Source organism: Syngnathoides biaculeatus, chromosome 1 (genome assembly GCF_019802595.1).
Source record: "Syngnathoides biaculeatus isolate LvHL_M chromosome 1, ASM1980259v1, whole genome shotgun sequence".
Classification (NCBI taxonomy): Eukaryota; Metazoa; Chordata; class Actinopteri; order Syngnathiformes; family Syngnathidae; genus Syngnathoides; species Syngnathoides biaculeatus.
Window position 1 is genome coordinate 12649386 of NC_084640.1, and position 22315 is coordinate 12671700.

At 40.4% G+C, this 22315-nt stretch overlaps 1 protein-coding gene across 21 annotated transcripts in view; it reads right to left on the reverse strand.

Annotated features, from left to right (window-relative positions):
* Positions 1-22315, reverse strand: part of adgrb2 (adhesion G protein-coupled receptor B2) — a 296094-nt gene that overhangs the window by 222166 nt on the left and 51613 nt on the right. For 16 of the 21 annotated variants that reach the window (XM_061816759.1, XM_061816839.1, XM_061816819.1 and 13 more), the window contains one exon: positions 8429-8521. Coding sequence is in view for 5 of the 21 variants with exons in the window: in XM_061817028.1 (XP_061673012.1) it covers positions 8429-8444 (16 nt within the window). In the remaining 16 variants the exon portion in view is untranslated. Of the gene's footprint in view, positions 1-8428; positions 8522-16084; positions 16671-18639; positions 18944-22315 lie in introns of those variants that run through there. The other 5 variants (XM_061817010.1, XM_061816858.1, XM_061816880.1 and 2 more) reach the window with 3 other exon arrangements.

Consider the following 22315-nt stretch of genomic DNA (forward strand, 5'->3'; position numbering starts at 1 on the left):
AACTGGTAGTGTGGAAAAACTGATTACTGTGTTGCGTTTCAGCCAAACAAAATAATCTCCGGCGTAATCCCCTTTCCCTGAATAATTTAGCCAGTAATACATGTTCGCATTTCTATATTTGAAGTATTACAAGGGAGATCTCCAAAGGCCAAGAAACGTTTAACCCTGTTAAAATGTTTCTGTGTTGGGAAGTTGACTTTCATGAAAGATAATCATAAAATACCAACAAACAAATAAAACAATGCATTATTAGTACATCAAATTGTTCCTAACCTGTGTAATTATAGTGAGTGTTTGGAAAATGGTTTTTAAAAAAATATATAAAAATACTAATTTTAGTTCAAGAATATTTTTGTTGAATAAATGTGCGTTGAAATAAAGCAATCAAATATTATGTGCACACGGCACAAAAAAAAAAAAAAAGAAAGAAAGCATAGCATGTTGCCTCTTTGGTGCAGTTGCTGTGGCGAGATTGGTAATTCCAGATTCCAGGCAAAAGAAAAAAAATAGTAGCCTGCATTTAACATAAAATTGAGCGAATCCATAAATCTCTGAGAGCAGACAGCAATGAATTCAATGATTTCAAGGTAAAAGCTCACATAAGAGAGACACCGGCATGTTAAGCCCAAAACAGCTGTGAGAAACGCAAAGAGATCTTGGTCGAAGTCTTACTCACCCACCAGAAGGGTGGGTGAGACAAACACGGAACACGTGCACAAAAGCATTCATCATATCCCGCAGCCCCCTCCCACCGTGCTCCAAAGAGCTGAGTCTGTGCGGAAAAGGCAGGTATGGTTGCTGATAAGTGTTTGCCATGTGCACCTGCACGAGCATCCTGGGGGAGGATGGAAAGATAAATCCAAGGAAATGACACATAATGGAAACCTAAAAGGGAGAAGAAAAGCTGGCTTTATACTTCATCCAAGCAGACATTACAGTAGTTCACGGTAACATTTTTATATATATATGGAAAACCACCTACAGTCGCGCCTTAAGATTCGAGTTTAATTCATTCCTTGATCACGTTCGAAACTCATAATTATTGGACGATTGCAAAAAAAAAATTTTTAAAAAGCAGACAAATGTACAAAAGAAAAAAAATGTTCCCCAAAAAACCTTCAATAATCAGGGAAAAGTTATTGTCAATATTTGTGACTTCTTTCCTCTGAGAAAAAATAAAATAAAAGAAGAAAAGATTCTAGAAGGGAATAATTAAATAAAAGCGCAAAAAGAGATGTACAGCAATATTGAATAAATGTAACTTGGAAAATAAGTTTTTTTATCAGTGTAGATGATGATGTTTTAATTTGTTTGGAACTCCAGTCTTGCCCACTTAGAGCAGCTGTTGCCGAGACCATGAAATTGTGTGACATGAAAACACAAAATGTAGCAGTGAAATTTTACAGTAATGTTTGATTCTGAAGACAATTACAAATGTTACTGTTAGACATCTAAGGGACAATTCAATATAATCTTGCGGCTTTTCTCCGGACATTTTTTGTAACTCTTTTTTTTTCTTAACCAAGCTAAAGCTATTCTTTTATAGAAATTTGATTTTAGAAACTCAACACACGTCAATTTAAAACTAAGTAGGGGAGAACGAGGGGGGCATAAAGGTGCTGTACCAATATAACAATGTAAATTAGGAAAGACAAATCACCAACAACACTTGTCAATAATTGTATTCTGATTCCATAAAGTGAAATGTTGTGTTAATAGCTTCTTCAACTTTCTTTGTAAAGGTCCAATGAAAGCAATTTAAAACTCCTTCCTTCCCCCCCTCTCAACACAAGAGGTCCTTCTCAGCCTCTCTCCTGCCTCCTCTTATTCCAGAGCCCCAGCACGTTCCCATCCTTTTTACCATTGGCATTACCATACCTTTGATCACAGCTCCCCCCCCACCTTCTATCCAACTCATTCCCCATGCATTCGGTACGTATCTTAACCTTTTTTTTGTGGGGGGGGGGGGGGTATCTTTTTCCTCGTCAGCAGTTAGGAATCTTCACTTAACAATTGCCCTACATGGAATTACAACGGTAAAAGGAGCCGTCTTTGAAATGGAAATTGCGTGCATGGTAGCACCCCGCGTGGTCTCCTGGATCCCGGTGATGAACACCCGGGTTTCACTCCATCTGACATTCAAGGTAAGGGTGGGAACGCGAAGAACAAACATGCAACAGAGAGCGCCAGAGACAGGCAGGCAGGCGCTCCCTTCCCGGAGTTGACAAACAGCTGCATCACCGCCCTCACGGCTTTCATCTGCGCCGCTGTTTTTACTTTCATCTGGCTCGCAGTAAGAAGCCATGCTATTATTTACTCATCATTAGAGGCAGAGGAAATTGGGCCTGTCATTTTTTTGGGGGGAGATGACACCTCTGCTGGATTAGATGACAACCAAGTGGCACTGGTAGCTTGATTGCAGGAGAAATGAACCCGACAGACACTGAGGTGCGATATGACGTTAAATGTGGCCAAATAGACCGTGAAAAAGGAAATAGCACTCTTCGAGCAGACTTACAGATGGCAATATATTGATTATAGGCCTAAAGTGAAGAAAATATAGCGATGTTTAATGCCTTTTTGAACAAAAAGTTTGCAGTTTTCAAACAGCTAGCAGGATTTTTTTTTTTTTAAAAAGTGCGACGTCTGACGTCGTGTGGGCGTCACCACAACCAACGTCATTCCTGTCCAATGGAAGTAGAAACTTCCGTTCCCTTTAAAAACAGAGCAAACTCTGCATTGAAAAGGTCACAGTTGCGGCCAAGCAAGTTTTCATGCCAACATAAAGTTGCTCATGTTTGGGGAATCTAAAGCAAGCTACCTTTTAAATTTTCAAGGCTGCTCTTTTTATCTTGACCTCACCTGAGCACAAAATGTCTGCGTCTATTTCTTTGGCATGTAGCAAAATTTCATACCGGGGTCAGCTTTGTGTTAAACAAAAAAAAATTGCTTCATAATTTCCATGGCTCTTGGTAATTTGATTGTCAAGTACGATATATGAATTTAATGTTCCGTAGGATCTTAGATACAGTAGAGGCAGAAATATGCACTTGCCCATTTGCATGCATTGCCTTCATTCATTTTGCTGTAATTAGTGCAAGCGTGTTAATTAAGCCTCTGGGCACTCTATTACAGTTCTCCTTTTAAAGCTAACCCAAACCTGAGGGAAAACACGTTGCACGTCTTCCATGGAAAGACCGATGATCTTTGAGTAATTATCAATTACCGCGGTAATTCATCCCAACCACGTCACCGCCGTGCTCGAAAAGCTCAGTGCAGACTTACATTTGTGTTGAACTAGTTCAATGTTTTGAAATCACAAAAAGAAAAAAACAGAACTGATGTTGGCGGATTCCGGTTGTCCTAGTTAAGACTGTAAATCCCTCTTAGACTGTGTTGGAAAATGAAGGCCAGAAGGTTAAAAAGAATGAAAAATTTCCCGTCAAGAGTTTTTCAACATCAGTGCAATGTTTGATTTTGTGTTCAGAGTGATAGAACGCTCCGCAACCGCTCAGAAAACTGTCAATCGTTGTCAGAAGCTTATTTGAGTTTATGGCTTTGCAAAAAGAGCTTCCCGCTTTTCGCAGCCCATGAACAACAGCTTTTATGATCCTGATGAATAATGAAAAAGCAGTAATTTAGCGAATGAGAAATGTTCGATTTTTAACTGGATCAGAGTTTTGAAACGACTTTGGAGTCTAGAGAGATATAATTACCGCTTTAAACGGTTTAATTAAACTGAAGAGCAGCACTCACGTTTTTACTCACGGTGTCGTTTGAGGGTAAATCAAAGCAAGTGCAACTTTTTGTTCTTGTGTGTGGTCATCACTGGCGCCTTCCAACGCGTCGACATTTATATTGTACACTTCCATTTAATGCTATGTACTTCTGAAGAAATATGATCGTAAAGGATTTCCAAGCTGATGACCTTTACTGTGATTTGCTGGCAGAGACTCACTTGAGCTACTTCACCATTAAGCCCTTAAAACTGACAAGTGCGGACGATCAATTCTCAAGCCAAAAGGCGTCGCTTGTTTCATGATGAGCTCAAGTAAATTTATAGATTCACAATTTGATGTAATGTCATAAAACTGTTTAATTGAAGCATGTTAAAGCCTTAAGGGATTTCTTTAACAAGTACGTGCTAAACTGGGCCAAGTTGGGTGAATAAAGCCATCCGGAACCGTTTTTCACTGTCCACTCAGGCAGAGCACTTCTGCACATATGAGTTGACATTAATACAGCAATTACTTTGCAAATCACAGAGACTTCGCAGGCCAATTCTATTCTGAGTCTGAGCTCCAGAAATGAATTGGGAATGAAAATGCACCCTGAGACTGAAAATTGCGTTTTCCTCACTTTAAAACACGCCGATACGTTGGAATTATTTTCTTGGGTTTTGCGTCGTCGGTCAGGTCAGCGCTGTCTCGCCTCGAGAGTTATTTTGCATTCCCCCCTGCTCTCTTTTGAAAGAACAATCTTGTAGGTCACGTCTTTGGATTCTAGTTTTGCGGAATCAAAGATTACAGATGCGTAGGGAAACTGTGCAGTAATAAATGTTACACAATGCTAAGTAGCTCCAAAATATGAATGCAAAATACATTGATAACAGTGCAGTATTTAAATAAAGTTATTAAATTGGCTCAATTGTGCAATTATTTTCAGCACAGATGCAGCCTGAGAGCACAACACCTTTTCCGACATTTGTCATGGCTTCAAGAGTTCCTTAAACCAGAACGAGGCGTGATGCAATCAACTATTTCCCATTACGTTGATTAATATGTGGCGCGGAGCCCCGAGAGAGCAGTGACAGATCTATGAGGAGGGATTTACGAAGAAAGTGGTGATTGTGTTTTGGTTCCCCCCCCCCCTCTTTAGCGCATGTGAGTATGTCGGGGTAATGCTTCAAACGTATTGTTTTTCATGATGACAGTCGCGTTGAAATAAGACCATTCTGATGAAGGCGCGGTGGAGGGAGGGAATGGGTATTTCTGTGTTTGGGTCAAGTTTGATTTTTATTTTCTCTCACTCAATCAGCATTATAGATGATTTAATGAGACTTCACAAAACTCGGCTTCCATTTTATGCCCAACTTATTTGAGGTTTTTAAAAATCAGGACTGTCTTGTAAACGCTGATTTGTGACACTTGTTCAGACTTTGGTGTGTTTTGCGAAGCAACTAATCATGATCAAATAACTAATCAAAGTGTTTGTGTCTGATTGGTGGCATTTTGACAAATGCTAAATCGCAGCAGCATGCACAAATTCAGTTGGAAAACCTGGATCGGATTTAAAAACTATAAAGGATGTCTTTGAAGTGTTGACTTTTTCTTAAACGGTTTCATACAAATATGGTATTTACCAGAGGTGTGGACTCGAGTCACACGACTTGGACTCAAGTCAGACTTGAGTCATAAATTTGAAGACTTTAGACTCGATTTCACAAAATGTCATAAGACTTCCAACTCAACCTGGACGTGAACCGCAATGACTTGTGACTTCACTCGGATTCGAGTCCACTGACTTGAAAAGATGTCGCTTTTACCAAAGTATTACACTCGAAAATACTACCTCGAATAACTACAGAGGTTCTGTCAGTCTTCGAAAATGCCACGCACACTGCTACGCTGTTGCCCCTACTAATTGGGCCACATACAGTTATCGCTTAATTTATGGAAAATGGAGTAGAATATCTGCCCCTAGAACCCAGGAGTTTTCTTTTTATCGGATCCATCCCTCAAAATCCGAAATGTTTCAATTGCAATATCAAAATGACTCCAGATCTTTGTTGACCTAGTCGCACAAAGACAGCACTTAAGGTAGATGCTCAGTGTCAAATGATTTATCATTCAAAACATTCTTAATGCACAAAATAAGATAATCTTAACATCATTCTGTAGTGACGAATACTAATAGGAATACTGTGCTATGCACAAGTGTGACTATGTCCAGACGTATCTGATTGTACATTGTATAGCCCAAGCCTAATGCCACATACACAGTTTTTATGTGTTCTGTATACACTGAGATTGTGTGTCCAAGGTAGATAAACACTCATCTCGCTGGTCCCTTATCATGGCGGCTGTTGAAGCCGGTTTATTCCGCTTCCTGACAGCTACCCTTACAGCTAACTAATAGCTCTGCCAGCCACCTTTAATTGGAAATCTATGGGTGCATTTATTTTATACCACAGCTGACAAGTGCAAGTCTATGTAATATCAACCTGCAAACAATCAATCACTGGTGGGTGGGGAGAGATATTTCAGGAGTAATACTGTTATCAGTACCTAGGCAGGCTAAGACAATAGCCCTGAAGAAGAGAGAGTGGATAGCAGATGGAAGAGTCCATTAGATTTACTTCATTTTTTTTTTTTTTTTTACTTTGCCCTCATAGTGCCAAAGAGCTTAATTGGATGTGGCTTTGTTTCCATATGTTGATTTTTGTTTTGATTTTGGGCTTCGTTACCTCCTATAAGCGAATTGAGTATTGGCTATAGTTTATGTTTTGATCATTTGTAGGGTGGTAAGAAAAATTACATCCACAATGTGCGTGTGAATATTCCAATTCATCCCGAACATTTTAGACTCAAGGCACTGGCACAAACGGCTGCAGGAGTCAATTGATGATGAAAAAAATTATTTCAACATTTAGCCCTTTGAGTCAGTTTTAATTGTGGGGGTTTTAGCCACTATTCCCATTCCTTTGTTATTCTCTACCTAGAACTTTGTCCATCATTTTAAAATGGATTTTACAGTTTGGTTCACTACGGATCAAGTTTGAACAGCGTCGAATGTCGCAAACCCTCTCCAAACAGGTTTGCGAGTACTGAGTCAGCTTTGGTTTAATGATAAGAGTGGAAAAAGTGTCAAAGACACCAAGAGAGTCTTAAATTAAAATAATGAAAATGTACATTATTCTCACTTTATGCTGAACGAATGATTGCCTCCATAACTACAGCACTTGGAGAAAGCCAACAGTTACATTTTAGCAGGTCTTAGAAATGTGTCATTACATCGGGATACTGGCAATTGATATGGAGAGAGTGGATAGTGTCAGCCACCTGGTTTTGGGCGCTTGCCATTTTTCATCTCTTTGCAGTCCCAGGCAAGGATGAAATATTAAACGCTAATGAAAATCAGGGAGGTGGCATCACATCAAAATGAATTTTATCACACCATGTCGTCGTTTTCCATCATATCAGCGTAAAAGCGAATGTCGTTTGCCCTTTCTGGCATTGCTTTAGCGGTTTGGCACGGGAGGTGGAGCAGCATGAGTGAGTGAACTATTAAACGGGCAAAGAGGTTTGTTTGCAGATGACTAAGAGTGGAGCGTGAAATAATTCCACATTGCGGTTATGCAGAAAGATAAGGTCCAATGTAGTTTAAGGTGAGTCGCTAAAATTAACTAATCTGTTGTGCTGATTGGACATCTGTAGAGGAAGGAAATAATGAATTGTCACCCCCTTAAAAGCAACGACCTTGTAATAAGCATTTTATAAATATCGATGAGAGCAATCAATAAGATATATATAAAAAAGTCAGAAATGATCCCTGTCCAAAACACATTAAACACTGCCTAATTGTTCCGATACTGCCAGATGGATACAGCAATTACAGCTAACCTTTACAGCTGAAAAATGATACACCGTAATAAACGGCTCGGTAGGAGCTCACCAGACAAGCATTTATGTCTGCTGGCACTCAAGCATCCTTCGCCTTCGTCTAAACTGCAGCGAGCCTTTAACGTCTAGTTTGAACGAGACTGTCTTGCTGTGAGGTGACAGTGCTATATTTAAAATCTTTACTCAGACACTCAAAGCATTTACAGTTACAGCATGTGGGCTGCAGCTGAAAATTTTGAGCAAAGCAGAATAAATTGGTGAAAATCCTCAAGTTAAGAGTAGGAATATGTGCTGATGCTGCCCTGGGCCGCATCAGTTTCCTCCACTGTCTTCACTTTGCAGCAGTGGTCTGTTTTCTGGCTGTTTTCAGTCACCTCTTAAATATATTTTTTTTCTCCCTACCATGACCAGTAGCCACACGCCAAGCAGTAGTAACTAGCCTTCAGTTTTCACTATTTGCAATCCTGTCTAGTTCTGACTGATGCGTTCAATGTGGCATGGCTGTCCCGTTTCCACTTACTACTCTAGTCAAGTTACATATAATTCCCCTAACCCATAACGTATCACTACAACTCATTTCCCAGAATGACTCATTTTCTTCTGGCTTCTAATTGGCTCAAATGTCCAGATTTTATACTGCCAGGGGAATATATCGCGTTCTGGGCAAGCTCCGGGCAAGTCCACACTGGTGTGGCCATGACTGTGGATCCTTCACATTATTGTTCGCTTATTTGTTTCACATATGTATAAACAGTGAAAGCGCGTCCACCGTGACTAGTTTCTAAATTGCCGTCTCGCACTTGTACCTTTTGTTTTTGTCATCTCTGCCTCCACTGTTCTGGTTTTCCGTCAGTCTCCCTTGCTTCTCTGTGTCTTGCCGTTGTTTGACTCCATTCATCCTGCAAATTGCCACAAGTACCATGTTAGCTTTGTTTTAGTTTGAGTAACCCACAATTCTTATATTCATGCCTCCCAGATGCTGAGTTTTTCACGTTAGGCTCCACCTGCATCCACTCCATTCATTACAGAAGCCACTTCAGTGCCGCTAATTGCTACAATAATAATTCGGCATACCCTCAAGTGTGTTATTGCATCAATACAAAGGTTGCTAACAAAATGAAATGCATTCATGTCACAGCGCAATATGTTCCTGGAACAACCTCAGTTTCACTGGAATTAAACCAAAACAATCAATGACGGAACAGAAATGATATCAGTTATGCTACTGTTCAGCTCATGTTTAAGAATCCGATCAGAAATTGTTTTGCACAGGGACATTTTGGTATAAAAGAAATCATGTTGTAAAAATAGATACACCTTAGAGCAGAGTAAGATAATATTTGCATTTTGGTTATGTCCAAAGCAGCAATGCAACGCAGATAGTGAAATAAAAACAAAAACAGAGGAAGGTGTGAACTCAATCAACATTTTGGTTCAGGAAAATGATGGCTCTCTTTTTAACACAACTTGGGGATGATTTCAAAAGAAAGCCCAACAGTGGGTGTTAAGCAAAAAAAGCATATGAAAAACTGTAAAAATATACAACAAAGTTCTTCAAAGTTTGACTGGAAAAGTAATTGGAGATGCAAAATTTCCTGAACGCTTCGCTGGGTCCACTAAAAGGTGTGCAAGGGATTTGCAAGACCAAGTGCAGAAGAAGATCCCTCATCTTGAAAAGAGGAAAAACTCATTGGACGATATGATGCAAGTTCTATTTGAAAAAGGTATTTGTTACACGGCCACATAATAGTTTTTACACGCTTCATTCACTCAGCGTTCTCTCCGAGATGATGGATCGAGCGAATGGCATGACATCCAAGAACGGACGGAAGCAGCAGTGACTTTGTTTGTGCCGCTTTTCCCCGAATTGAAACATTTCAATTTCTTTCCATTCGAAAGTATTAAGAAGCCTCAACAGCTTTTCAATGTTTTGGTTTGTTCAGGCGAGGTTATGAATGTTGAATGGCTTAATGTACAAAACCATACCGATCCCTCAAGCATCGAAATAATGCCTTGGAAAAAGACAAACTTGCCCTGAGACTTGCTTCCGTGCTCAATATTGTTTCTACTAATTCCACCTGAAAAGCAAGCAATTTACTTTTAACCCTTGACTCTTTCCTCGGTTTCAACAGCAGAACAACAACGATGCTATATGCAACACCTATAATTCTCTAATAATGAGTTCCCTTTTTTGTAATTCCACATTCATGACTCCAAACGTTAATTAATGGATAAACAGAAAACACCCTTCCAGGGATAATGGCGCCAACAGAATTTATACTCCATCTTGTGCCGCAGGCCTGAGGTTGTGGTTACATTTTTTTTTTCTTCTTTGGCTCTTCTGTTCGACCCCAGCCCTCTCTCCTCTGCCTAATCTCCACTACAATCATCATTCTAGAGTAAGCGCTACTGCACTGGACATTTGAATTACTATAACTGTCAAAGGCATTCATTCCCCATTATTCCCTGAGATGGGAAATAAACATGCCGTAAATGCGTTTACGTTATGTCCGTACGGGGTCAAGCAAAGTGGAAGTGTATGCTAGTTTTGTACACATGCAAGGAAAAATAAAAAATCTGCTGGGATCAAAAAAACAAAAAGAGCAAAGCAAACCAGCACCTGGAGCCCAGTTGTGGAGGAGCTGGCACTTCTTCTACCCACTTGATTTTCACTTCAACTCTACAAACCTGCCTTTCACATGCAAATTCAGCACTATTCAAAGCGAGGTCAACTTGCTCATCCTGAGATTCACACTCAGCGCCCCGTTGAATAAAGATGCACTTAGCCCGTCCGCTGCCATAAAGGCACAACAAACAGTGATGGACGCGGGACACCGCACGCAAAGAGGAGAAGTTACCGGAGGTTGCATTTGATGTGCGAGAGACTTCCAGGGTTGAGATGGGGTTCGGTTTACAGCGGTTATCTTGTTGCACCGTCAGATAGCTTTTAAGAGTTCTCCAATGAGACGTTTAGAATTGGATGAGTCGCTTAACCGTGCTCCTCAAGATTTGCCAGGCAAATAGGTCACCGAAGTGGACAACACCGTGACCAAGACATAAAAAGAGAATCTGGTTTTTGGAGAGATCCGCTTCCTGGCTACTGTTGAGGTGCTCTTGAGCAAGGCAGCCCAAGCGGTGCAGTACTGTTGTAGCCAGCCTTTCAAGCTGACGTCTGACATGTGGGAAAATACATAAAGCAAACACTACAATAGGTACAAGAAATTTTAAAATGGAATGCTTCATGTAAGAGCAGAAATGAGGAAACTAATTTCAAAGAGAAAAACAAAATCAAATGGTCGGGGACATAACATTAACATAACTACAACCTTAGAATTAGAAGTTTTTGTTTTTCATAACAGTACATGGCACAGTTTGTCCATCATAAGTACAATAATCTATGCTTAGGACACTTCCAACGTCATTTTGATTGCATCGCAAGAAAATAGCAGTCTGTTTTCCGTTAAGAAATCGTCAAGGCAACGAGTCCCCTGCATTGCCTTATTAATAACAACATGAGTTCAAGTCTGCAGATAAAGCATACGGGAAAGGCTTTTTACACCTACTGTGTGCCCTCGAGCACAAGTTCCACAAGTGTGAAATGTAGATGATGTAGTCAGAGGGACAGTTTCTTTTTTTGTGTCTTCTATCAGACCGGATGAAAACATGAATTCTAAGCCTGTTTTCCAGCACTTAAATGCACCTCATGCACATTGTTGTCCTCTGACAATATCTTTAGAAAAATGCCTATGATCTGGAATATGAGCAGTAGGATTTTTAAAAAAACGTTTGCTGTATATTTCACGAGTAGCAGTTAGTGGTGTTACACGGTATACTACAAAACTACAGATACAGAAGCACATGCATACTTTACATTTTTAGACTGACTGACTTGTATCATTCACCAAAGAAATAGGTAAATAATCTGTCAGAAATCTAGAATACTCAATATATTCTGGATTTCATCAATTTCAGAATGCGAGAATGATAATATAGGAAAGGCCCAAATGTAACATTTATAAAATAGCTGTAAATATATCAATCAATCCTAGTGGAAACAGTTGTATGGGACTTTTATGTAAATGAATAGGTGTTTGAATATGGGTGTATTTATATTTTCCATATAATATCCGCTTTGCACTACCTCTTGAAATGTATTGATAGTCCTCAAATAAAAAATGTAAGCCTATTTTGATTAAATGTTTTGTATTTCATCAGCACGTACGTCAATCATCTTTGCTCTATCGCCACATCGTCTTCTTTTCAGACATACAAAGCCAACCCGCAATCTCTTTTGATCAGAGACACTCCAGATGAAGTACACTCTCATTTACATTAAATGTCTCATATTAGCACACTGATTAGCTTTTATTTTTCCCCAAGAAATACTTAACCAAATTCCAACCTGGTCATATTTTGAGAGCGAACTCGGGCTGCATACAAATGAATACCGGAGACCTGGTCAAAAAAAAGATAATTGTTAATTCACAATTTGACATTGGGAAACTTTCAGGACTCAATCAGAAATATTTGATTGGTTTACCGCTAAAGTATTCTATTCATTGTTATTGCAGATTTAATATAGTTTCCTTAGTTTTTACCATTTAAATGAAACACAGGTGACTAAATGAAAGTTATCAAGCTATATGTTATGGCAAGCATGCAGATCAATGAGCCTCGTTAATTATGTAGCAATGTGTGAGCTCCAGAATGGCCGAAACTTTTCAACCAAATTGCGCACTCGTACTGTGTGTGCAACTTGTGAAGAATCACGCGTTGGACTGGGTATAAGGACAGTAAAAGTGCGTCAACGTTCTCAAAGTTGAGTGTGAGTTAGCCCCTTTGCAGGAGATAAAGCCCCTCCCTTATCAACAGCGCTGAGGAGTGGAAGAAAAACGGCTGACCATTTGTCTTCACTTTGCCCCCTTTGCTGTGTTTGAGACAGCGGGGGACATAATGAAGACTCGACGAGCCGGTCATCCTTTCTACTCTTTTGTGACTTTTGCTGTAATGAGATTTTTTTTTTTTGGGGAGGGGGGGGTGTCATTCTGTCATTTGGCGTCCCCAGCATGTGTCCATCAGTGTTTCATTGAGTGCCGCTATTGACATTTAGCAGTCCTTCCTAAATACTGGTGATTAAAACATTATAGCAGCAGCGTGCGGGTGAGTGCAAACCTTTTAGTGCATGAAGCTCAGTCATTATTGGACTGAACTTCCTTCCACACCGGGAGAACATAAAGCCGGGCCCGCCTCTGCTTATGTGACAAAAGATCACGTTTACAAAGATGACGCCAGAAATCACCGTATGAGAGCATAATGTCGACAATTTGCGAGACTCGTGGAGAGGAACGAGCGATGAGATGGAGGCGCGTAAACGACGCCATCGGAAATTGCAAAGGACCAGCCTGAGAACAACAAAAAAAGAACTAGTGGCTAACTTTTTTTAAAAATAGTGCTTAAATAAAGTTTGAATATATGCACTTGCTGTGCTGCTTTACTACACCGTAATTAGTACTGTTAAATACAGACAGGTATGGCAAGGCAGGTACAGTGTTATGAATAATATAGTTAAATTAGGTTGAAGTATAATGTTAAAAGCATACATAATGAATTGAAGAAATAAATGGACAGTAGTTTAAGCCTTCCACTCAATACATAGATTATTAGCGCCATTTATTAGTTCAACCAAACATGGCAACCTGTGATTAAAGTGACAAAGAAGAACATTCTCGATGTTGAATCAAGCTGTCCGAGGTCGATTGCGCCCGTTAGCATTTTTCTTCCCTACGCAGCTAACGAGTCTCAAGCGTTCAGTCGTTGTCTTGCCGATCGAACCTCTAACCTACAGCATCTCAGGATTGTTTTTATATCTGTCATATTTATCCAGGCCATGCTCATCTGCAGACTCCTAGGAAGAAGCTTTGGATTCCAGGAGCGATGGCTTTTCACATGTCAGGGCAGCTATAATTTATGATGGTGGCAAATAATTTGCCCGGGCCTTGCACAATATACGGCACTGAGCGCCTCATCTCCTTTTTTCCTAAATATCTCTGGACATGCAGTAATGGTGCTGCGGAGCCCTGCTGTCAGGTGCGCTTTGAGTTGCAGCCAAGCCAATGCAGTGTCCGCCATGATATCCTGTGGCAGGTAGTCTGCCTGCCTCCAAACACTCCTCTCCACCCAGCTGGAAAACTAACACTGTCACCCGGGGAAATTACAGCTACTCAGAAACATCCTCATTTAATATCTAAAGACTAACCTTTTAAATAGCGCACATAGCTCTTGAGGAAATGTGACAGTGCTAGTTGGAACTAATTGAGTCAATTTAGTTAACAGGAGTATAAGTGCACATTCTCTTTGGAAAAAAAAAAAATCACGAAAAAAACCAAAATTGTGCTAATTACACCATGTCAGAAGTGATCTCAAAGCTTAGACTTGAACTAAATGTGCAGTTTTTTTGACAAGTGCAGCTATTTGTTGACCGCACGCTTGCAAGACGCTTAAAAGGTGGTCAGGGATGACAACGTAGGCAGGGTGGTGAAGAAAAAGCAGCGCGCGCCCCTGTAGATTCAAGTACATAAATTTGCATGATTTTTTTTGGGGACGGCGCTTTTGTTACGTTTGACACTTCTGTCGTCAGACAACAGCGTGTTTCTCAAACTTCAATGGCCGGTAACTGAAGGAAAGTCTGCCAAAAAGTTGGATAATACGTCTCGGATATTTTGCACCCTTTCCAATGGAAAGACTGTAACAACTTGGTAGAAACGAGGCTTTACGTGGAGGATTATTTAGGTTCATAAGAACCATTTATTGCGTCTCATAGTCTCAGCAAGAGCTTTATTGATTTTAAATCGATAGATGAGATGTCGGACATATAAGAGTTCAAGCATCTGAAGCGTTATATCACAGTTTTCAAGCTCAGTTTGAAGTACTTGAGATCATTCCCTCATATAAGCATGCAGATTTTTTTTCCATTCCTTTTCCTGGGAAAAAAAAAATCTGCCTATAATCATAAAGCACATATTTATTTGAAAAAGATACTAAATTCCTTTTACACGTTGAATGTCAAATAATTCACTACATTGCATTGCATTTTTTTCCGACTCCTTCTGTCCGCTAGCTGGGCGCTTATGCAAGACGGCTTCTGTCAGGGACGAGGCGATTAGCTCAAACAAATGACATCCTTCTCAGGGTCAAAGGTCATCCCTCACATTGTAAAAGAGTCATTTGGACTGTAAAAACCCAGCGAGCATTTTATTTGGTTTTGACAGCACATTTTCGACTGGAGGCGAAACTCCCAAATCTATTCAGCAGTCAATTTGCCTCTCCAACTCTGATTATGAGCATTGCTGTAGCGGTAGTGTTTGATAGCGACTGTAATTCTGCCAGACAGTCCAATTTCTCCCCTCACTTCCGTCTCCATGCACATATACACACTCCCACTGATGCACGCTGTCCAGCTTTTTATACGTACCCTAAAGGAGCTGCTATGATAAACCATTGAGGCTAGAACAGACCTAGAAATCACTTTCCAGCCTTTATGAATTGAATATCGCAAAGAATCTAAACGCAATCCCGACGCTCAGATGACAAACAAAGGATCTCAAACGTGGCGGGCCGTGACAGTTTGAGCAAATTAAAAAGTTCACAATGGTGGAGGCAACATTGGCGATAGCATCTCCTCGGCTTTCCTTTCTTCGATTGTTGCTTTCGTAACCCGCACCCCTGTCAGTAATTTGCCCGCATTGGCAGCCATGGACTGATTGTAATAACACTTTGTTGAATAGTGCAATCAGCCCACAAGCCTTGCATGATTTTCCTGAGGGATCATGCGCTATGTCATGACAAAAAAAAAAAAAAAAAAAAAGAGAACAGAAGTGCGATAGAAAGAAATTCGTATCAGATGTGAGTGCGCGGCGATGAAGGCGATACTTTGATTAAATGCAAAGACACAATTGTACTTTTTATTCTGCATTTTACCTTCCAATGCTTTTTCATTGATGTTCGCTTCTGATTTCCATCATAGCATATTTCACAGTTCTTCATAAAACATTGAGGCGCCTACTTGTTTTAACAAATATAGCTGTGATTCCAAAGTACCAGCCGTAAAAGTTGCCAAACATCAACAAACTGAGATATCTGAAATGCTGCTATTGAAGGAGCATGCATACGACCAGAAAAGCCTGAAGTACTGTACTCTGAAATTGCAGTACAGGCAGAATGAAGGTGGTAAAAAAATATCTCTCGGTTGCAATTTGCGCAATCAAAACCAACCAGGATTAAAATGAGGGAATTAAACAGTGGTAAAAGGATATTCATCAAATCTCTTCTCTAGCTATTGAGGGCTAATTAAACAGTGAAGTCCCTGTGAGGTGCGCTGGTGATTCCATATCCATTTTTAAAGCTCAATAAATGCTTCTTGCTCAGCGGCCACATTTAAAGGCACTCATTACAGTTTTACGCACCTGTATTCTGTCCTGAGTTCAAGTTTCATGCATCGCAGAGAATCAGAAAGGGGGTATGAATGAGGCTCTTCCTGGTGCTGTTAAGCATGCTGCGACAAATTACTCTTCACCGACTCGTGATGTTGGAGTCTGAGAGTCGGCAGGTGTCCTCTGGCAAGCAGACGTGTTACGTCAAGTACACAGGAGGGGGTCCGACAGTATCCATATATACAGAGGATGAGAAGGTCACTGTAGCGTTAACCCTATTTTAATCCTAGCGTGTGGAACCATTTTGCTCCCCAAATCAAGAAAACCTCACCATTTCTAAATACTAGTCAAAATTCCAACCACTCAATGAGCATACTATTGATCTTCCCGTTCAAGCTCAACCCAAGTTTGGAAATTGCCGTGGATGACGTGCAAGCATGGCTGTGAGATCCACAGATCTTTTCAACTCCACTTTGCAACCCTGCGCCACAAAAAAAAAAAAAAAAAAAAAAAACTAGCAACCTGAAAGGTATCCTCAGACTTTGTGAAAACACACACACTTGCATTCACAAGTGGAAATACAAACGCTAACTGTAGGAGCAGAGATCTTTGGTTTCCTTGTTTGCAAAAAGTCTTTGAAGAGAATAGGATATCTTCTAAATGTTTTATTCAACAGAACTTGGCTTTATGTTCCAAACCTTTTTGATATAAAGGCACTAAAGAGCAATGCAACAAACAACAATGAAAAAAAATAATACAGCACGACATAGCGTTGAGGGCTTGTACCGCAAAACAACACCTGTGTGGTAGCACCATAACAGAAGAAAACGCTCTTGGATCTGTTTACAAACCGTTAATAATAAATAAATTGAACACGTTATAGTAAACATCAACATACAGAAAGTAGAGGCTTAAGGTGAATGATGTCTGGCAAATGCACAGCTTCCTTTAATATCGAAGAGCACGAGCAAATGTTACCTGCCGCATATATTTGTGTGGGCTTTTCGAATGAGCGTGCATCCAAATGTTACAGTATGACAACCAGGTACAGTTGAAAAATGGTGGTCTAAAACAAGAGGCACAATTTGTTAAAAACTGAAAACTGATGCATTATTTACATTGCTGAACAACCTAACTTGGACCACGACCGCCACGGCGGTGGTTTATGGGACCGAGGACAGGACGTGCAACCAATCAGACAGGAAGTGACTCAGAAATCAATCAAACTGAAACGGCCAAGCAATTCAGCATTGACTCTATTGCTCATCTTCAGCAATGACTTAAAATAGAACAATTGTGATGACAGACTCATTGTTTGCATGAATGCAAAACTTTTCATTTCAAATTATTCACTCTCTGATTTAGCAATGTAAGCTCAATACTGCTGAAAAAAGTACTATTAATGTACTCTAAAATCTACTACTACTGTTCTTTCTTAAGTACCCCATGCACACGCTCTCATCTGAGCATGTGCGTAGAAAAGAAGGCCAGTGTTCCGCAGCCAAAAGCGTCACCCTCAATCCAAACGGACTTATTATGGGATGTGCGTGTCCGCGCGTGCACGGGAAAGACTGACGTGGTGAGCATGTCATTCCGCAGCAGGGCGACCTCATTCTGTCATGGTGCCAGAGCGCCCGTTTCACGGGCAACACTGTCACCGCGACCCGCTCGTGCGGATGCCAAACACACAAGCGCACACGCTACGCAGCTCAATGGCTGTTGATGAGAGTCAAATATACCGCGAGCAGACAATGGGAAAGTTAGTTTGCAGTTTATACGCAGCTTCCGCTGGGCTCAACCTGAACTACAGCACTCAGCTCACGGGATGAATTGAAGTTCATAGGGTGTCTACGACGCATTGTATTTTTAAAATACATAAACGCGTTTGCGGTCTTTAATCCCGATAGATGAAATTGTTCTCAACTCTTTAAAAGGAGCTGGCTTCTTGCTTTGGCCTACAAAGTAGCCACAAAGAATTGAGTGTTATTTCGGTTGGAAATCCTAAAAGATTTAAAACACAATCTTAAAATTAAGATGGGCTGCAACATGAAGCGCCTGCTCCAAACACACTCCACAAACATAGTTATCTTAATTCATATTAGTCGTAACTTAATGAGTTGAAACAATTTTCAAATCATTTTTTCAATATTTGTAAACAATATAAGGACAAAAACATTTTAGTACATTCAAGATGGTGTTTGCAATTTTCAATAAAATCACTTTTTATGTTTTTGCTATATGACATCACTTAGTACATGAAAAATACATTTTGATCTCAGCACAACTAAGATACACTTCATTATGAATAAGGGGTTTATATATGCGTGTGTGTGCTTTAGTCCCATGTAAATGTAGGGGCCCTGTTAAAACAATGTGAGCTTCACGAATACGTCTTTTTAATTTCGAGATGCCTGAAGCTGCTCTGCACTCCCTTGCAAGTGAATCAAGCACCACGTATTCGTAATTCATATGATAGGCATGTCACAATCTGCTATAAATCTGGCCTCATTTGCTCTTACTGTACAGTGCGCGCCGATAAAATAACTACAAACTGTAGACAACAAAATAATAATCATAAATGACAGCACCTCTGTGCAGTCCGGCGTTGGCGCCATTCCCCTCCCAGCAGACTGAAGTCAGGGCCTTTTTGAACATGAAGCAGTGACTAACGTAATGTCTGTGACATGGAGACGCGCCTCGGGATGTCTTCAACCTCACATCTTCTCACAGCGCAGACAGTTGAGAGGCGTCGTCCAAGATGTTCGGCTGGCGCTGCACCTCCGGCGGGGGTCCGCTCTCAACAAGATGGCAGCTATATATTTTCACTAGGATTATTAATCTTTCCCGCAGCCCTTTGCCTTGATGTCTTCTGTCTCTGAGCTACGCGGAGGGAGAAATGTGCTGGCCACCAGCCGCCGCGTGTTTGTTTGCGGTTCAGCGCGTTGCTCAGGGGTTGTTACCTCGACAGTAGTCAGCATACTAGCAACTAATTGAAATTTTGATTTTTTTGTGTCCTCTTCAGGCACTTCATTCACCGTATCTAACATTTTTGCAAAGACCATCCGAATACAAGTTGGAATGTGTTGGCTCACCAGTGCCACAGGTTTGTTTTTTTTAAGTTACCATTAATTACCGGATTCTTTCTTTACATACTCTTTCATTATAGGTCATTATGTTTTCAAAAACAATACAGAGCTATTTTTATGCTGAAAAGCACAGCAAGAAAAATGCGCATTTTGGGGTGACGGAACGGATTAATGGCATCTCAGTTCATTTCAATGGGAAATATTGATTTGCTATGCAAGCACCTTGAGTCAAGGGAGGAGCGCCGTTGCATGCCGACTGCCACTACTCCTGCACAGATATTGCAATGCTTTCTCGCTTGTTAATAAGAAATGCGCTTCCAAACAAAGGAGACATTCACAGCCTTCAGGGCTTCCTGTTCCCTGAATGTAGGATGAGCAGCCACCACAACGCTACCTTGTTCTTAAACTGAACACTTCCACGTTGGAACGCCTCGCAGCGGGGAACTGAGCGTTTGTGCAATCTCTAGCATATAGATTGTGCCGGATTTACAGAAGCCGTACGCGCATAAACTATTTGGAGGCGGGATGTCTGGAGGAGGAAGACAAAGGAAATGTCGTATGTGGGCTGCTCAGGTAGCCGACTCTTTTCTCTGTGGAAATCAGTCAAGGACGGAGGGCGGAAACACATTTTAACCCTCGTAGTCAAAATCCATCAATCCCTTGAACTCAGAGCAGTCACACACAAAACACACATTGCGGCGTCTAGCTTTTTATGCATCTTTTGTACTTGCATGTATTTGTGACTGCATCATACTATATTTATACAAACCCTGATTAAATCAAGTCAACCTCAGTTTAACCTCAAGCTGTGTTAAAATGTTGGACACAGGGTTTTTTTTCCTGCTACTTCGGAGAATATTTTGTTTGTGACCTGCTTGGAATTTTTTTCTCCTGTTGAACTTTGATATTTTTTTTTTCCGCTGCAAACAAACAAACTCCAGAATCTTGATCAAGGTCTAGAAAGCAGAGGGCGGTACAGGATCCCGACTTCCTCTGGCCCCACGGGGTGCCTGACAACCCGCTCTGAGCAATTTCAACACAGTCACACAGAGGTGGCAACAATACACAAACTCTATACTTAATTAAAAGTACAGATTTAAAAAAATAAATACTTTAAGGTAAAAGTCAAAGTACTGATCCAGCTACTTTAGAAGAAAATGAAAAAGTACAGATTCTGAAATGTTCAGCTGAAGCCTACCCAGGCTGGTGTCGGACGATCCCTAACCGAATTCTCTTCATCCAGGCGAATAAATTGTCTCTCCTCGATCTCATTAGATCATGTATTGTATTGTATTTGGGATTTATGATCCCCACCAAGTTTTTTTTTTTTTTATGGTGTTAAGCAAAAGGCAAAACAAAACAAAAAAAATTCTATCAGTTCCTGTCTGAAACATTGTAATCTCCATTTAAAAGGCACTTGAAATAACACTGAATGTTGATGATATTTCTCTTTCCTTCACTCTGTAAACAAAAAAAAAATCTATTTGGAGAGTAAAGTGTTTGCACAGGCGATTAACTCCAGCTAATGATAATAAATTAGTGTTGTATCGCTCCACCTGCTCAACAAATGCATGTCTCCAGTGTCTCCGTATAACTCTGGGTAAATCTTTCACTCCATCCCCATTACTTTTTTTTTGCTAAGATAATGTGTTTGTTTAAGAGAGTGGAAAGTAGATAGGTTAATAGGGTGAAAAGTGTTAGAGAAGCTTCAAACTTATTTAGACTCCCTTATAAACGTTCATTAAAACTTAAGAACAAACTCAAAAAGGAAATAAAAAGGTGCCTAAATATTTGTGTGGCAATATATTCCTGCTAAGATTCGAATGACTGAAGGTACATTAATAGTGACGTTAACTGTTAGAAAGATTTAATGCAAACTTATGTACACGAATCCCCCCAAATCTAAAAGAAAATATCTGATGGTCTAAATATATTTTAATATTTACTTATAAACCTCGACATTGATGTGAATTGGGAGGGCAAATTGGACCCAGGTGCCCATGACTTGACGATTCTGTGGACAATCTGAAGCGATGGGCGTGCACCGAAACCATCTCGCCACTCTATGGTGTGAAGAAGAACGTGTTGTTACATGCATCACATCACATTTGATAAATGATGTAAATATAGATTCATCACTTTTCACTGTGCGGAAAAAAAGACAGAACCCAATGCACCCGTCCATGCTGAGAATACAAGTTCCGTTGCAACCCGCAGTGAAGTTTGGGCGGCGTGGGAATAAGAAATCACCCTTCAGCATTGACTGACATAACTTATTAGAGGAGTCCAGTAATGTGGCCAAACATGGCGATCCTAATTCGCTCATTGGTGGGGGTACGCCTCCAGAGTTGAAAACACTCAAAGCCGAAGTTGATGGAAGGACAGTCATCATTTTACCAACTATAAAATGGCCAGAAAGTGTGGGCAGAAGACCTTGCGGTAAACATTCGCCAAGAATGACTCAGTAATTAAATCTCCTTGACTTTTTTTTTTTTTTAAAGTCAGCCATCAAGGTCTGCTTTTATTACAACGTGACGCGGAATGATTGCCTGTTGATTAAAAATTACGAGACACGTTGACATCCTTCAAGTCTCAGTCAATGACCTCCACATCCTCGTAACTTCTAATAGTGCAAACAGGTTGGCCCTCTTTTAGCTACACATAGTTAGTCACAAAGCATATTATATTGGAGTCATTTTCCCACCGGCGCTTAGCTCAACCATCTCAATCATTGCAGCTGATAAGATCCCTCGCTCCTCATCTGTGCAGTGACGACGGATGAATGATGAATGAATGTGGCAAATGTCAACTTGGAGGGGAGCTCGTCTGCCTCTTGGGTCCCTTGTTTTTCCCAAAGAAAATACGCTGGGACTGTAGTTTTTGGGGGAGTTAATGGAGAAAAGGTGGAAATGTCAGACAAAGATGGTTTGGGATTTACAGAAAGGATCTTTTACGTTTGTAAATTTGCTCGTCTGGGTAAAAATCATTGTGCAAATGCACTCTAAAGTACGTAGTCATCTCCGAGTTCACAAAGCTTTATTAGAATTTGGTTTAAAGTTCCTAGGGATAAACTCATCTTCTCTGAGACTTTGTAAAGAGAAGTTTGAAGACACAAAACACGGAACTGTAACTTCTGAGTGTGATTGTAAAATCATCCTAGGGTTGAGCGACATACCAG